Source organism: Pteropus medius, unplaced genomic scaffold (assembly GCF_902729225.1).
Source record: "Pteropus medius unplaced genomic scaffold, Ma_sr-lr_union100, whole genome shotgun sequence".
Lineage (NCBI taxonomy): Eukaryota > Metazoa > Chordata > Mammalia > Chiroptera > Pteropodidae > Pteropus > Pteropus medius.
The window spans coordinates 33,556,829-33,575,491 of record NW_024355205.1 but is presented as its reverse complement, the minus strand read 5'-3'; the positions used below and the strand labels follow the sequence as shown (position 1 = coordinate 33,575,491).

General features: G+C 47.8%; 1 protein-coding gene across 1 annotated transcript in view; it reads right to left on the bottom strand.

Annotated features, from left to right (window-relative positions):
• DOP1B (DOP1 leucine zipper like protein B) overlaps positions 1-18,635 on the bottom strand; it is an 82,578-nt gene extending 63,943 nt beyond the window's left edge. Inside the window, 2 exon segments of the mRNA XM_039858029.1 lie at positions 13,880-14,040; positions 18,478-18,635. Of these exon segments, the coding sequence (XP_039713963.1) occupies positions 13,880-14,017 (138 nt within the window). The 5' untranslated portion in view covers positions 14,018-14,040; positions 18,478-18,635.
• Between the last annotated feature and the right edge of the window lie 28 nt (positions 18,636-18,663).

Sequence of the window (18,663 nt, the reverse complement as noted above, 5' to 3'; positions counted from 1 at the left end):
TCCAGGGACATTTCGTTGTTTGGGTTGTATTTTTCAGGAAACCAGAAACCCAACATGACTGGCCAGTGATCATAATGTGTATAGTTTAAACAATGAATAAAAACAATGTACGCTAAAAAGAAATAAGAAATGTTTTTCTACAACTATTGAATAAATTATCTCAGGAAAATCGACGAATTGGAAGGGAAAATGGGCCATGTTTTCAAAATCACTTTTTAATGGGTTAAACAGAAAGGAAAAATTATAACGTGACAGGAAATTAAACTTCCTTATTTATTTCACTCAGACAATATGCTATCTTAACAACATTCCTTGAACTAAAATTACGATATAATGACAGTATTTTTAACTTCATTGTATTCATGGGCTCAACAGGCTGACCTTAAAACAAAACAATAAAATACAAGTTTGAAAAAAAAGGTCTGAACCACTTCTGAGCTTCATTAACAGAGACCAGGAAGTGTCTTACTTTGCCCCACCCAAGACAATGTCTGTGTTTCACTCTGACATTACACAATCTGACAGTCTGATACCCTCCAGGATGCTCGGCATGATTCAGAATGGTTCTATGTAAGAAACAAGATGACAAATTTAAAAAGGGTACACCACAGACTTAAAAGTAATTTTATACATCTAAAATGATGTAAAAGCTGATTCAATACATTTTGTTACATAAAATGGTTAAGATGATAGATTTTATGTTATGTGTCTTTTATCACAATATGGGTGGGGAGAGTTATTTGATTAAAAATGTTTTAGCTCATAAAATGAAATTTTAAATGTTTCTTTTAAAAGTTCCTAGAAGAGACAGCCCCTACCTGCTCTTACACAGAACGAGAATGCTGACTTAGGAATGCCAGACGCCTGTCTCCAAAGAAACGTCAAGCACGCCAACTTAAAAGCATGTCTCTCATCAAGCACATGGTAAAACACCGGCATATCTTCCTTCTGGAAGTCGGTCAAGGAACATTTACAAGGATGTTCATTTCCTGCCACAAAACACCAAGGTATATAGTAAGAAAGACCGGCCAGGTGGCACGAGCCTGAACACTCGTTAAGTATCTGCTAAGGGACAGCAACGGTGCCCTTCCGGAAAAAATGAAAACAGAGCAGACACTGAAATAATAACAAGACTGGCCAGGACTTCCCACATTAAAGGAGGCCGAGTACCGCTGGCGGGTGTCGCTCTTTACCTAACAGGCAGTAACCTGGCCACCTGGACAGCTTAGAGGGGCGGAGAAATAGCAAGAGACGGCTGAAGAAACAGGCAAATTTCAAGGCCCCCAGAGCCACTGCAGGAGGTTGGGTTTTCACTGGTAGCAAGTGAGGTCAGCTTTTGTTTAATTGGGGGATTGTCACCCATTCATGCCTCTGTAAATAAGGCACTTCCTTCTCAAAAAGGTCACTGACCGAACTATCTCTGCGTTGCATTTAGACAGGACTGCTGAACACTAGCAGCAAACCTGCAGCATCAGCCAACCCAACGCGGTGACAGCATCCAAGTCCCGTGATCCCAGCCTGCAGTGAAGCTACCAGCAGGGCGGGCGGCTTAACTCAACCTTCCACACCAGTTAGAGAGGTTTCAGAATACGTTTTCTTCGTCTATAAATTTCTTTAAATTATTTCATTTCTTTTGAATAGTGTTGTAGTGAATATTAACTTGCACTCTCTGGGCAAATACCACGCTGCCTGGGCGGGCACCACCTCAGGCTGCGCATGCGCACCTGCCGGGCTGGCCACGCGCAGACGGAGCGCCGAAGGCGCAGGTGCGCGGGGCCAGCCGCAGCTGAGACTACCCAAACGTCCGTGGGAAGGGCAGCCTGCTGAAGCTCTGGGCCCGGCAGGCTCACGCACTCGTTTTTAACAGTGCCACTGGCTGGCTCTGCTGTGGAGGGATGCTCTGCTGGTCTCGGCTGTGAGAAAGCACAGAAAGGCAGCGTCAGGGGAACACGCTGGGGGCGCAGGCCCTGCACCAGCCGGACCTGGGTCTGAGGCGGGCCCCACCTTTCGTGGTTGTCCAGTCTTGTCACGAGTTGCCTGACCATGCTGACGCGCCGTCTTCTCACACAGAAAATGTGCCGTCACCTACTCACTGGCTGGTCGTGTGGGTTAGACTCAAGAAGGGGCTGACTCATTCGGGGTTTCATTCCGTTTCCACTTCCCCAGCGTCAGGGATAACACTGAGCGCAGGCTCGCGCATGCGCAAGCACACGCGCGGCAAGAGCGCCAGGGTCCCTCGATCTCCCTATTAAGATGACCGGGAACTGACATTCTAGGTCACAGAGGACAAGCTACAGCACACATGTTCAAGTACCGCTCTTTAATCTTTTCCCTTCCGAATTTATTACAACATTTAGGTTCTAAAAGCCACTCTCAGCACTGACACCAATTTTCCCTGTCTTTCCGCACAGAGACTCTAGGTGGCTAGCTGTCATTCCTGCCATGTCTCCAGACTTATGTTTTATTCTTCTCCAACGGCAGTGCACTTGCTCAGCGCTCTGACATTCACCCCCCACACCCGACTCAGACACCCCACGTGGGCCGTGGCCCTGGCTGAGCTGAAGCACTGGGAGGCCTCCAGCAAGTCTGAGCGTCAGTGTCTTCATCAGTAAAAGGGGTTAAATGGCACAGACTTTGGAGGATTACAGATTTGAAAAATTGGTGACGAGCATGTAACGGGCTCACCGAAGGGAATCACTCTATTTGGGTGGGCCAGGGGCCAACTGGCTCAGAAGTGATGGAAAATGGCGGGTGGTCAAAGCAACTGAATTCTACAGTAAAACACATGGAAACGAATGTGTGGGGTAAACACGCCCTACAGAACATATTCTCAACTCTGAAACACACGTGATGCAGAGATACTGAAATACTCAAGAATTTACAATCACAAACCAGAACACATAATAAAGGTAATTGCACCATGCAGATACTTTAAATGTGGTCTATGGAAATGTTCTTTTTGCTTTGCTTAAATTTTAATCTACATGCAAATGATATAGTTAAGAAACCGAGCAACCAAAAATCTATTACATGGAAGTCAGAACCGGAAGAGCGGAGCATCTTGGGGACAAAAATCTCATCACAAATCCCAAACAGGCTTCCGTCCCAAAAATTCCTCCAGGAGAACGCAATGTTCTTCAAAATTCACACCTAGAACAGAATTGGCCTGCTCAGATGAGACTGTCACCCCTTCCTGCACCGAGCAGCCTTCTCTAGAGAGGTCCTGAGCATACTTCCACAGTTTGAGAGGGGCTGCTCAGAGCTCAGGACGTGGGACATGTCCTCCCAGAGCGCTCAGTTCACCAGCCCACAGGCGCCTGGGGCACGGGAGTATGGGATCTGCACCAGTAATTCAGAGTGGAATGGAATGTGGTCTCAGTCGGGCACACAACTCCCAGCGGGGCACCGCCCGCTCAGTCTGCTCAGGGTCTGACCGTGGTCATCCTCCTCTGTGCTCTGCCTCTGCTCCCCTGTCCCCGAGACACGTTATCTGCACAGAAGCAGGTGACAGTTAAAGAACAAGCTCTCGGTGGTGAGGAGGGAAGGGGCCGCTAATAATGCCCACAGGAACAGTGACAAAGGCATGAAAGCCTGGCTCTCCCAGATTGGTTCAAGCCCAAAGCTGGCCCTTGTCTCCCCAACTCAGCAGCTATAAAACGGCCAGGGACACCGGGAACCAAGAGGCAGAACATGTGGCTGGCACAAAATGCGTGCTGGCAGAACATGACCTCTGCAGAAATGCAATGGGGTCCTGTACGTAGGATAAGACCTGCGCAGACGGGGAGACAGAAAATCCTTTGTAGTCTCTCTATAAAAACCTGATACCAGCCAGAACCACGCCGATGCAGACGGCACGGGTGCAGATCGGCACAAGGCATTCTGCATCTTTTACAGACAAACACCTTTACTATCAAGAAACAAGTGTGGACGCATCAGCCCTCGGAGGACATAGGCTCTGATGGGTTAAGGGTGGAATAGGCTATGCCACCATACAAGGCTAAATGAAGAAACGCATCACCTCACACCCAGAACGACAGCAGTGGTTCTCAAACTGGGGAAAGTTTGCCCCCAAGGGACACCTGGCAATGTGTGAAGACGCTTCTGGTGTTACAATGGGGAGGGCGTGCTACTAGCATTTAGTGGACATTGGCCAGGATGCTGACAGACATCCCACAGTGCACGGGATAGCAGCATTGTGGATGCCAGCCGTGCAGAGGCTGAGGGACCCCACTGCGGAGGAACCCCGCTGCTGAGGAGCACAGGTTTGCCCAGTGCAAGGGCTAACGACATCCTAAAAGGACCCAGCTTTCTCAGGCTTATTTGCTCCCAGCGGTGACTTGACTCATCCTTAGGTTTTCCTCTCATGGCCTCTGATATCTGCCACACATTCAGGCATTAAATTCTCACCCAACTACAGAAGAAAAAAAAAAAAAGTCCAGCGTTTGTTCCTGTCCTGTCTCTCTGTATTAGAGGGAATCTTTTCCAGAAGGCAGCCGGCCACACCTCATGGGCTAGGGAAGGTCATGTGCCCATGTCTAAATCCCTGCCCAGGAAAACAGAATGAAAAGAACTGAGTCCTGAACAATAACATCGGCCACTCGGGCTGGGACACGGGGGCTCCCATCCCACAACACATCATCATCTGATGCCTCGATGTAACTGTGTTCTTTTGACAAGAAAGAAGAGGGTGAGTGGCTGTTGGGTGGGCAACCAGCATGTCTGTCCCAAACTGAGAAGTAGGTGGTGAGCCCGAACGGGAACCCACGCGCTCTGCTTCCATGCTCAGTGTCCCTTCACCCCACGTCCGAATCAGCACGCCTTCCAACATACTACTTCCGAGGCACATCCCGAGTGGTGGGAGCATCTGGCTCAAGTACAATAATCACCAAAAGCACGTGAGTAAAACGCAAGGCAGACACACCTGCGCTGCTTAGGGAAAAGCAACTCGGCACTTTACAAACTGTCAGGTAAGGAACTGAATGACGTACATTTCGTGCTACACGAGGGTAAGAAGTTACTAAGGTCAGTAAATGAGGAATAAACGGATTCCCGCTGAGACAAGCAATCCGATGGGTTAACACTGGCGGCACTCCCACTGACGTCAGTGCCCGGCGGGTGGGGCAGGGACAGGCGCTGTCCCTGAATCGCGCCCCCTCCCGTGGCAGGGGTGGCAGCTGGGCACGGCTGCCCGGCCAGGGCAGACGTTCCTCCTCTGAAGATACGAGTGTGAGTAACATGTGCCGCTACATCCCACACATGCTCCCTCTTCCCGTGGGACAGAACGGCGGCGAACGCAGCAGCCTGGAAAGCCGTGTGTTGCAGACGGCGGAGTCCCTGGCCTGAGTCTGTGGGACGACCACGCGGGAGGGAGCTGCCCAATCTCCGGCACCGTGACAGACTGACACGAGAGCCGGAAACAGACTTCCATCTCATCGGTGGTGCTGCCTGCGTGGACTCGTTACAGCAGCTAACACTACTGCACCATTGATGGTATCACCACTATTTAATGCTATTCCAAAAAACTTAGCCAAATATTAGGAAAAAACACAAACTTGGCATTGGCTGATGGTATGCCTGTGTCTACCTGAAAAAACAAACAAACAATCAGCTGTTCGTTAACCAATGTCACCAAAATAAAAAAAAAAATTAAAAAAAATCAGCTGAAAAAACTTAAAAATAAATTTACAAAGATGGTCAGTTTCCAAATTCCAGAAGTTGATAGTTCCCTACATGCCAACAACCAGTTAAAACACATAGTGAAAAATAATCCCATTCAAAAATAGCACGAATACATGTATAAAATATCTAATATATTTAAGAAACAGGGAGAACTTACATGAAAAGACCAATTAAATTCTTAGGGACATAAGCAAATACTTTTTCATCAATGAAGAAAACCACCACATTTCTACATGTGTAAAGATGCCACTTCTTCCCAAAATATTCTATATTTGTCCCCTAATACCAATCAACCTCCAAAAGAGTTTTTAACTTTAGAAATGATGCTAACATCCATCTGGAAGAACACACCCTGGGAATGAATGGTAGAGAATTTCTGAAAAAGAGCGGCTGGGCTGGGCTGGGCTGGGCTGGCGTAGACAGACACTATGAAGTACGGCAGTTCACATACTGTGGCTCTGGCACCAGCCCAGCCAGATGAGTGGATCAAAATAAAGTCCACACACAGACTCACATGTCCAAAGGTTTAACTTTCTGACCGAACGACAGAGAAACTCCACCTCTGGCAATACACCTTGATGAAAACAGCCACGTGCAGAAAGATGTCATGAGAGCCTCATTTAGAATTATTAAAAGCTGGAAGTAAACCAGTCGAACAGCAAAGGGCTTGCAGCTCTTGTCCAGTCCTACGCCCCACCCCGCACCACCCCACCACACACACGACTAAGGGAGCTATATATGGACTGTTCGACCTTTTTGTCATCTATTTTGTCATGAGCATTTTTTCATGTTAGTACCTACAAGTCCACTTGATTTGGATGACTGTATATGCCACTGCACTTCCCTATTGAGGGGGATCATTTCCAATGTTTTTGCTGTTACATATAATAAAACGACAAAGATCTTTATAGTTATCTTTGTGTTGTACTTCTAGAGGATTAAAACACATTTACAACAATCACATACTACCTCTCTGATCATTAGTCATTTGGGAAAAACAAAAGCCATGGGAGTGGTTACTACACTTCCACCGGCTGACTTAAGAAGACTGCCCACCCCACGTGCTGGCAAGGGCGTGGAAGAACCACAGTTCCTGTACACTGATGGTGGCGTGTAAAATGACACGCCACTTTGGAAAACAGTTTGGCAGTTTTTTTTTTAAAAAGTTAAAATATATATCTCCTGGAAGCAACCCAAATGTCCATAGACAGAGAAATAGATAAATGGTGAACGTCCACAGTCTCCTGCTCGGCAGTAAAAAGGAATGGACTATCAATACATACACCAACCTGGCCAACTCTCAGAGTTTTGCTGAGAAGCCGAATTTGCAGATAAGGGGAAGAAAAAAGAGTACATGCTGTATGATTCTGTTTGTATAAAATTCTTGAAAATGCAAACTAATCTACAGTGATAGGAAGCAGATCCGCGGTTGCCTGAGGGTGGGGACGGAGGGGAGGAGGGACTACAAAAGGGCACGAGAAAATTTCTGGGGGTGACAGATACATGTCCACTGCTTTCATGTGGTGATGCCTTCACAGGGCTGTCCGCGTCAAAACTCATCAAATTATACCCTTAAAATGGGTGTAGAATTTATTGTATGTCAACAGAGCTGCAAAGACCATTTAAAAAAGAAACAAATGGGAATGTCTACATTTGGCTCAAATACAAGCTTAAATATTGATACTCATGTTCAATCAGCTGTCCTTTCTGAAAACAGCCAAATTTAATTTACTAGTATTAATCTGCTTGGGCTGCAATAACAGTACCACTGACTGGGGGGCTTCATAACTTTCTTGACAAAATTTATGTCAGCAGACCACAAAGCCCCTTCCCTTACCCGTGAACTCAGTTCTGCTGGACAAGTTCTATCATCGGATTACTGGGGAAATAACCCATCTGTCCAAATCTGGATTATTTCTATCCCTCCGACAGATCCAAAAGGAAGAATGGCAAAAATATTCTCTGCCCACACAAAAAGTGGGCTATCCCAGCTATATGTCACTGCAAGTGACCAGACTGCCTTCAGCAAAGGAAGTGGCCTTTCCAAAAGGGCCTGCTGAGTGGCTCGCAGCGAGGCAGCTCTGATGGCCCTGAGCCACCAACACCTTTGCAATTCCAGCTCCCGGACAACCTGGGGCCGGGCATGAAGCAATGACACCATCTGAGCCACAATACGTCACCGAGCAAGAGAAGAACAACAGGACAGTGGCAAAGGAATGGGAGTTCTACCTGACATTCTAGTGGCTGCATTTTCTAAATTCCAGTGCCAAGAGATGAGAACACTGCCAGGAACAAATGGGCCTCGTGCTCATCGCTCTCTCCTGCAACGGCTCAGGATTTCTCTACTCAAAAGTGAAGAGTCAGTAATTTCCAATATCTTTTCAGAGGCATTAAGAAGGCATACCGTCTCTACTCAGGAGGCATTAAGGCCCACATCTTTCCACGATGTCCCTAACACCCTACTCATCTGACAACTTCTACCTCAAGGTCACTGCCCCAGATGGCGGCAAAAACTTGCTGGGAAATGACTAACATAATTGCCCCAAAGCGAGGTATGATACTCTAACAGATGGGGTCCTAAAAGTGAGGTGACAAGACAACCAAGCATTACGTAGGCTGAGAGGCACTCACGGCCCTACTCCAGGTCACTTGCTACTCAGTCTGGTCAAGTGGGGATCAGGAGCAATGATTTAAATGGCATCTCGGTGGGAGGAGGAAGAGGCTGGGGAAGAGGACGGAAAGGGTCCTTGCAAGGTGACCCATGGGAAAGCCCACCCTGGAGGGATAAGCCCCCCACAAAGACACCCACAAAGAGGCTGGTGCAGAGCTTGTGAGGTGCAGCACCCTGAGCGGACCAAGGCAACTGCACAGCCTGTCCAGAGTGACGAGGAAGTTCCAGGTACACATTGTGTCACTGCACATGAAAACTGACGGTCTTCACGGTGTTCTCAGGCAGGAAAAATAAATTAAATAAATAACACTCTACCCTTCCATAAGGCACATGATGAAAAACCATCCGGGCTCCCGTCAGAAATGAGTTTTAAAATAATTCGTACGTGGAGAGACAACTGCACTTTCTTGTCAGATCTTGTTACGGAGCCAAATTATAACAGCCCCCAAAATTCGTGCTGAAACCCTAACCTCCATCACCTCAGACTGTGACTGTATGTGAAGACGGGGCTTTTAAAGATGTAATTAACACGAGGTCCTTAGGGTGGGCCCTAATCCAATATGACTGTGTCCTTATAAGACGACAGATCGGGACAGAGACACAGAGAGGAAAGACCATATGAGGACGCAGTGAAAGGCACCGTCTACACGCCAAGGAGAGAGGCTTCGGAAGAAACCGAATCTTCCAACACCCTGAGCTTGTACAGTTTATTAATTTCTACTATCCTTCATTTCCACAGTTATAATCCAGGCTTGGTACAGGGGTTGGGTTCCTAGGGCTCAAAATACACTTGGTGATTAAAATTTATCTAAAACTATCCCGTGCAAGATGATGGCTTGAAGTCTCAGAAAAACAAGTAAAAATTAGCCTAATCCATGTTGATTTGCCTAAAAACTATAAAAGATAAACTTCTCTCTAATACAGAAAAATTCTAATGATACTGAAAGTTTAACAAATTTTTAAAAGGATACAATTAACACTTGTATATAGTCTGACAAATCAAGAGCTTTCGGGGCTTAGTTTTCTCATTTGTCAAGAGTTGCGCCAGACGAGCCTTCTGTTCTGCCTATGGTTTGTTTTATAACCTGCAATCATCCACTTTAAGTAGAAGGCATCCTGACCTAACCTTTGTATACTGCAGTATTGCTTCTATTTGCATTATAAAGATTTTTTTACTAATTCATCACTAATATACTGACTGAATGTGTATACATACATGAATCCAAGAAATCTAATCTTCACTAAAGCCTTAAGAAAATTCTTTATTCCCATCAACTCTTAAATGCAGAAGTAATCGCTAATGATGGAGGCTTGCTCTCTCCAGTGCCAGTAACACTGATCTAGGTGCTAGAGCTGCCCACTGCCAACCCTGGCAGGCTCCCACACATGGGCTGACTCCCCTTACCTAACAGGTAAGGCAGCAGTTACCTTGCTCAAAGCCTTCTGGGAAGCTGCCTGGCTTTCCCACCCTCACAGAACACCCCCCCATCATCTGCCCTGGCTACTTCTCCTCCCTCATCTCCTGTCACCTTTCCACCCCAGCCACACCCTCCCGCTACAGTATCTTGGACACAAGCCCATGCCCCATATGGCCTCCCTGCCAGCTTGCTCGCTGCATCCGTGCCTCTGCTAATATCACAAATGTCACATTATCAGAGAACCATCTCTGTCTCAGCTAGCACCCCAGCCTCCTTCCTCACCACCCCACTTCCCTGGTTTATCTTTCTCCTTAGCAGTCAAGACCCAACAGCGCACATTTATGTGTTGTCTGTTTCCTGTCGCCAAAGCTTCATGTTCCTTGAGAGCAGGATCTGGCGTTAAATGCCGTGTCCCCAGCACCTAGGGGTTCCACGTGTCTTGGTTCTACCATTATCAACTTCCTAGGCCTGCTGTAGCAGAGCACCACGCATCGGATGGCTTATGCCCCGAAATGGAGACTGGAGTCCAAGATCAAGGTGTCGGCAGGGCTGGCTCCGCCTGAGGCTGCGAGGGAGAATCTGTTCCAGGCTGCTGTCTAGCTTCTGGCGGTCTGCTGGCAATCTCTGGCATTTTGGTGTCTGTAGTCATCCTCATATGGCGTCTTCCCACGTCCATGTCTGTCTGTGCACAAATTTCCCCTTTTTATGAGGACACCAGTCCTACTGGATCAGGGCCCACCCCGGATGACTTCATGTTAACTTGGTCAGCTCTTTAAAGACCCGCTCTCCAAATAAGGTCATACTTTGAGGGGTGGAGGGTCAGGGCTCTGACATATCTTCTTTGGAGGATAGAATTCGACTCCTAAAAATCACAGCCATATGACACTGGGCAAGTTAGTTAACCTTCGTTGGTAAATGCGGTAATAGTGGCACCTACCACATTTGGAAAATGAAGACAATGCCTGACAGCAAAGAGGTGTACCCTGACCCTTATGGGAGCCATACAGAAAATGACATGAAAAAAGTTCAAGAGCCGCACTCTGAAGCCAGGCAGCCGGGGTGTGAGCCCTCCCTCTGCCACTCAGTGGCTGTGGTCTTGCTCCATTTGCTTAATCTGAGAACAATCTCAAGATAGGTTGTAAGTATTATACAGTAATGCACGTCCGGTCCTTAGTGCACAGTATGCTCTCTATGAATGTCACCTGTCATAGGCAGGGCTAGGTAAGGACAATGTTATACTCGTCCCACCAACATCTTGCAAAATTTCAAAGGGGCTGTTTTCACTCATTGCCTAATCACAGCAGCAGAACAGGAAGCTCAAGCGCGGGGACACTGTAATGGGATCACCTTTAATTGAGTATCAACTGTAACAAAGAGTTGTCTTTTTAAACTTTTCTCCGATATGACTCATAACCAACTGCCTATGGACACTGACCGGTGCCTCACTCACCCTTCCCAAAGCGCTCGGCCCCTGCCCACCCACGGCGCCGGCTCCGTCAGCCTCCCCATCCCGTCCTGAGTCTCCAGCTGAGAAGCTGGGAGAAAACCTGTGAGTCGTCCTTGATCCCCGCTTTTTCTCCTATAACCCACATCCGATCCACTGGTAAGTCCTGTTAGCTCCACCTTTGCATACATTCAGAATCCAAACCCCGCCCACCGGCCTATCTCTGTCCCAGCAACAGCTCCAGAACCATCTCCCATCCCAGCCTCCCTGACCCAGCCTGTTCTGTGCCCCAGCAGAGCAGCTGGGGACGGTTCCAGCAGCTAACAGGGAAGCCAGGCCTCGTGTCTCTGTTCAGCCCCCCTCCCCACTGCAGGGCTCCTGGTAAGTCAGTGACCACTCACACTTCAGTTTTAAAACTCTGCAAGATCAGACACCCTTCCCAGCCCTAGGCTCTGCGGCCTTGTCTCCCACGCTCTCCCGACCCCTCGTCTGCTTTGTGACAACCTCACCAGCCTCAGACATACCAAAGGCCCTGTACTTGGTCACCTGGCACCTTATCAGCAAGGTCTTCCTTGATGATCCCATTTAATATCGTACCATCCCCCAACATTTGCCGTCCCCCGCTTTCCTTACTGTTCCCACGGCACTTGGCAGTGTCTACAATGCCATATATTTTGTTTACCATCCAGCTTCCCCCTCATCCCCACCACAATGTGGGGGTCACGCTGGTTTTGTTCTCTACTGTACCCTGGTACCTGGGACACAGTGGCAGGTTGTAGGCGCTCAGATGGATAGCAAATGAATGAATGGTCAACGCTCTCAAAGCTCCTTAAAGGTCACAATTGTACTCAATAACCTGCATTTTAATTCCACTTCTAGGTGTATATATATACACCCAAAAGAAGTGAAAAGAAGTGTTCAAACAAAAACCTGTACATGAATGTTCACGACAGTACTATTCACAAAAGCTGCAAGGTAGAAACTCAAGTCATCAAGTGATGAATTAACAAGATGTGGTCTGTCCTTACAATGGAATATTTATTCAGCCATGAAAAAGGAATTAAGTACTGACACATACTACGACGTGAACTGTGAAAACAGGCTCAATGAAAGAAGCCAGACACAAAAGGCCACATAGTGTATGATTCCATTTACATGAAATGTCCACAGACACAGACAATAGATCAGTGGCTGCCAGGGGCTGCAGAGGGGGAGGGCTGAGAAGGGCTTCCTTCAGGGGTGGCACAAATGTTCTGGCTCAGTGGTGATTCACAACATCGTGAACATACTGAAAGCCGCCTAACTGCACACTCTAAGATGGTTAAACGGTAAAGGTTATGTTAGGTGAATTTTCTCTGAACAACGAAAAAAAAGAACACACCCTGTCCCTAAATAAGTATGCTATTTTTAGATTCCAGGAGAATCGAGTACTAACATAGAGAAACTTCTAGAACTTGAATATGCCTAGATCCCATTCCAACACTTCTTTCTCCCTTTCCCCCCAAACAGGAGCCCACCTTCAGGCAAGACAGTGTGTGTTCTCTTCAGCTTGAGAATTCCCGAGTTAGAGTTCTAAACCCAAAGAACTCTCCAGCTCGGATTTGTTCTTTTTTTGCATTTGACCCAGCCATGACGCTCACATGTTGAAATATACCTTGCAAGACACCATGCAGCTTCCCAGCCACTACCTGTAATAACCGCCTGTCTCTGCTGACAGCCATCTGCGGGTGGTGACAGCTGCTTCCTGGCGGTCGTTGCTGAAGTGCTGCCCAGGCGCTATGCCTGTGGTTGGGCTGCTGGCATTCTTCACTCCCCTGCTGACCCTCCCCCACCCCCGTTCCCTGAAGAGGTAAATGGAGAAATTCTTTCTCTTCAGTGAGGTTTGTTAGAGCCCTCCAGTGTCTGTGACCTTGACCAGATCTGCGGCATAGGACTGGGCACTTCCCAACTCCCTCATGATATTTGGGGTCCGAAGTCAGGTATCCCAGCTAGGAGCCCTGGCCAGACAGCAGCAGAGCCGGGCACAGCCACTTTGAGCCCAGATATCTTCTACCTGCAGGTCACAGTGGTCATCTGAGTGCTCGGGCACCACTGTGTCATCCTCCTTCTGGGCAGGATGGGAAAATACAATGGTCTCATCTACAGGACACAAGGTCAAGCCCACCTGCGTCCAACCAGTTTTGGTCTTCCCAGACCTGACTCCTTTCTCCTCGTCCGAACACACACACAATTTCTGGACGGAATTCGATATTTATTTCATCCTTTATTCTTCTAGGAGTTGCCAATTAGCAATAAAATGGTCAAAAAAGTAGACCAAAGAAGAAAAAGCCATAAAAATTCTAAGCAGTACGTGCTGAATGATTCATCTTTGAATAACTGATTGGACAATTTTAAAGGTGATCTTGTTTAGATCTCAGTATTGTTGAGGAAAAGGCCGTTCAGCTATATCCACACTGTAATCCTATCCTCAGAAAAAAAAAAGCTGGAAGGAGGTATGCACACTGATAGGTTAAAAGCAGGTGACTGGGTGACTGAATTATGGGTGGTTTTCTTACCTGCATTTTCTAATTGTTATAATCAGTGTCATAATATGACAATCCCTTAAAGTAATAAAAGACAGCTGTGTTTGCGCCTCTACGTAATCCAAATATTCTACACCCCACATACCTTGTTGAGTTTGCCCAGTGAAGATATGAGATCAGCCCATTCACTCGAGGACTCAAAATTTCTTAAAGCCTTTTCGATCACCGAAGAGTAATTTCTGTATCTGTAATCATTTAATAGCTCCTGCTCTTCTGGATCCATCTTACATTCTTGCAGCAAAGTATCTAAAAGCAAATCAAAAATAAACAAATGGGGCAGCTCTTCAAGGACACAAATCGTTCCCAGCCCAGAGCTACAGAGGACACGCATCCACAAACACTACTATGCACAAAGTCACTTGGCGATCCAATGCAAATATTTAGCAAGGCTTCTGGGCCAGGCACTATGGCAGATAAAAGATAAACAGTTCCGGCTCTCCTGGATTCTGAGACAAATGTACGGAGCAGGAAGAAGCAAGAACACTAGTGTTCCACTTCACTGACAAAATTTATTCTAGGAATGAAACTCACAAAACGGCTAACTACCTATCGTTGCCAACTGGTCCTTCTGAATGCCGATGGCCACTGGCTGCCCCCCACCCCCCGCCCATCATAGGGCATTTATAAAACCTAAGGAAGGGTGGATCGATACTCTTAACCAGAACTCTTAACCTATTCAGCAATCCAATCCTCTACTAGACTAGACTAGAGGATTGGAAATATTCTAGAAGAAAATCTGGTGGGGGAAAAAAAAGTTGAAAAACATTAAGGATGCAAGAGTGCAGCGTCTGAGAGCAGCACGGTCCGAAACCCACCGCGTGCCTGTTCACTCCTCAGGTTGTTCACTCCTCAGGTCATCGCCCACCGGGGCCCCACCAGGTGCTGCCCTGCCGGCGTCAGGCCTGAGTGCAGAGCCTCGATGCAGGGCGGTCACATCAGGGGCCACACATTTTCTCCTTCTTGCCCTTGTATATGCTTTGATGAATACTTTTATTTTTTTTCCCCTGTGGCTAGATGTATTCATTATACATGAAGCACTGCAGCTACTGCAAAGCCTGAGAAGTAGACGGTCTAATCTCAATTTTAAGAGCAACCATTTCACTTTATTTTTATTCCCAATGTGACAAAAGGAAACAAAGAATATGGAATGTTGCACCGATGTGACTTTGTGAAAACATCTATCATTTATGTTACAATGTATACAATACACATGCATGCTTATGTCAAGTTGTTTTTATTCCTTCATTAAAAAAAAAAAATCTGAAGGTCAATCCATCAGTCTATTCAAACAAGTTACAACTCTGAAAAATACTCTACAAGACATGGATATGACGGCATTCCCTGGCACCAAGCTTTGAGTCCTCTTTCTCTCTTTATCCTCAGTGATCTCTCCATTCTTATAACTTAAAAATACCATTTCATGCTAATGACTTGTGAATTTGTAATGCCCACCCAAACCACTCCCTGAGGTCCAGATTCATGCAAATGTCTACTCGACCCCTCCACCTGAATGCAGCACAGGTGCCTCAAACTCAGTACATCCCAAACTAGACTCTCGAGGGTCCATCAACAAAATGTGTCTAGCCATATTCATTTATTGGCCATGGTGAAGAAACATATCTATTAGGCAATGAGAAGGAACAAAGTTCTGGTATGTATTATAGTAACGGTGAACCTGGAAAATACACGTAGTGAAAAAGCCAGGCACAAAAAGGTCACGTATAGCATATTCCATTTGCATTAAATGCCCGGATAGGTGAATCCATAGAGATGGCAAGTAGCTTGGTTGTTGCTCAAGGGTGGGGAGTAGAAACAGGGAGTAACTACAAATAGGCACAAAGGATCTTTTTAGGGAAATGGAAATGTGCTAAAATTGGATTATGACGATGGTTGCACAACTCTGCAAACTTACTAAGAATCACTGAATTATATACTTGAATGAATGGTATGGTCTGTAAATTATAACTCAATACGGCTGCTTAAAAAACCCCTTTACTCGTGATTCCGTCGGCTCAGCATGCTCCTTATCCAGTCTTCCCTTCCTCGGAATGTGGCCTCAGCATCCACGGGGCCTTTGACATCATTCTGGACTCTTTTTTCTCTTTACCTGCCACACTCAACTCAAGTCCTGTTGGCTCTTCTTCCAAAACACCTGTGGACTCAATTGCTCTCCATCTTCACTGCATCACCGTGCCAGCCACTTTCCTTCACAAGCTTTCAGGAGCCTTCCTAATGGTTCTCCTGCACTCTTCCCTGGCTCCCATGTCCTTTCACACAGCACTCTAAGAATCCTCTTTACATGAGTTAAAAGAGCTCCCGTGTTTAAACTCTTCCCATTACTTCTGCGATAAATCCAAACCCCTCTACCGCCTGCTCCAGGGCCTAAAAGGCTCCACCCACTTTTCTCTTTGTCCTAAGACTGATTCATCCTACCACAGAGCCTTTGCACATGCTGGGCCACTGCAAAAATATATACACCCACGCCATAAGATTGCCTCCTCGTTCTTGGGAAGGCCTGCCCCTTTTTCTGAAATAGCCTTCACACTTTCTGAAACTATCAAGGATCGCAAGGAGAGGTAGCAGCTTTTTTATTTTGCCAAGAAGTTAGTAAATCCAAAGAGTCCGTATCTTTTTTTTTCCCCAGGTCATTTATAGGTCTAAAATCCAGTATCTCCGAACCACTGTGATACTCTATGCATAGTGTGTTCACTACACTGTCTCAGGACTGAAGAAAGAAACACGAAAAAGACGGTTCCATTCTCATAGTCCGCAGCCTAATGAAAGAGGAACACTTAAACACATTTTAATTTCATGCGGCACACCGCGATGGAGGGTGGGCTGAAGTAACGCAGTGACGCTGGCGAGAGGAAGGGACAGAGGAAACACAACTACCAGCAGAGGTGTCCTCGAGGGCCAGGGGTGGTGTCAGCTAGTCAGCAGGAGGAAAGCCTTGCCAGTGATGATGTGTTTAGGAGGTGGGCGGCCACGAGGGCACCACTGCTGATGCCACGTAAGAGCAGGTAACTGGAGCAGTTCGGTGTCACGCTTGGCTATGTGAAGAAAGTACTATTTGGTGTAACAGCACAGGTGAGAAGTTTGGAAATAGTCATTTGAACAAGCGCTTATCTTTCGAAACGGGACATTTGATATTATCTTACTCAGAAAGTCTTTGGGGTGGGCTTGGTAAATCCATCATTTATGCATGCATTTATCTCATGCAACACGAGTCCTGTGAGATGGGTATCACTGGCCTCCGGGTGAGGACACTGTAAACTAGGTCCTCCAGAGAACTGCCGGGGTCACTTAGCAAGCAACTGGCAGAATCAGGATTCCGGCTCAGGCCAGCACAGTGCCACAGAGCCTTCACTACGTTATGCTACAAGCAAAATGAATAGTTCAGCCCTTAAATAGCTCTTTTGACAATGATCTTGTAATCTCTCCTGAATACCTTTTCTGTGAGAGACTCAATAGCTCAGTAAAACTGATAAGAGTTCTATAGCCCACTAAAAATTAGACACAAAGTGGTCACTTAAACAAGTGTATCTGACCAGATTATGTGCCCCCAAATCAAAAATGGCAGCAGGAAATCTCTCACCTTACCCATTCTTAATTTCTTAGAAAAACAAGTTCAAGTGAAAAATCAACTGACAGACCTGAAAGAAGCTAATTGTAAAGATGTTTACATGAAGAAACATTTCTGAGTTACATGAAAGGAGTGGAAAATGACAAACAGCCACCCTCCCAAGAGCAAGAACACTCACTAACTTGATAATGACCCTTAGTCTACAGCAGGGAAACACTCCTGTGCAATTGGTTAATTGGTTTAGTCAACTCTACGACAAATTATTTTGCAATTTGGTCTTTCAGAGTGGTAATGAAATTGTGGAAAATTTGAAGACACTAACGCGAGCAGGCTTTGGCAGGGGAGGTGGGGGGCCCTCCATCTCCTTACCAAAAAAAACCCTACAAAGGTTTTCCCAGCATAGGGCTGCTGTCCCGGGTTAGGGAAACACCTGAGGAGGGTACAGTGTCCATAAGCAGCGACACCAGGAACTGTTAAAGGGCCATCCACGCCAGCGGCAGCCGACATTCCTTGAAGGCGCCAAGGCCAGGCCAGCAGAGCGCGCGCAGTTCGGTTCGGATCCTCTCTCCTGGGGACAGTCTGGGAGACTTTGGGGTCTTCTCTTAACAGGAAAGCTCTCATTTTGTAAAGGGTCTCGGTCCCTAGCCCTCCTCCCCGACTAGGACCGCACGAGCCAACAAAGGCACAGCTTCTCCGCCGTCAGCCGGCCGAGGTGAGGGACTGCTGATGGGCCGTGACCCACTTGACCTCCACCTGCCGGACCGCAGGCCGCGCCCGGCCGGCGAGGGCGTGGCCGCACTTCCCTCGCCGCCCGGCACTGGGGGAACTGGGAAGCGACCCCTGCCCAGCCTCCTAGGCTGCCTGCCCCTCGGGGGTCCCAGGCCGGAGCCCACGCGCGGCCTCACCGGAGCCGCCCCCGCACTGCAGCAGTGCGGGCCGGGGCCGCACTCCGAGGAGCGGCCGACACCCGGGACCGCCCCCACGGCGCCGCCGGAACCCTGCGCAGCAGGGCGAGGACGCCCGCGCCGCCGCGAAGCTCGCGGGCCCGCGGGCGACGTCCCGGCCCCTCCGGCTCGCCCGGGGGCACGGGCCCGACTTACCCGCGGCGGCGGCGGCCTTTCTCAGGGGCGCGCCCACGTGCGGCGCCGGGGAGCCGGCCGGGCTGCAGCAGGGAGGGGAAGCGTCTGCTGCGGAGCAGCCAAGAACCGGACTGCGGAGGAAGCGCCGCGCCCCAGCGGCCGCGGATTCAGGGGCAGGGGCGGGGCCGGGAGGCGGGTCTCCGCGCT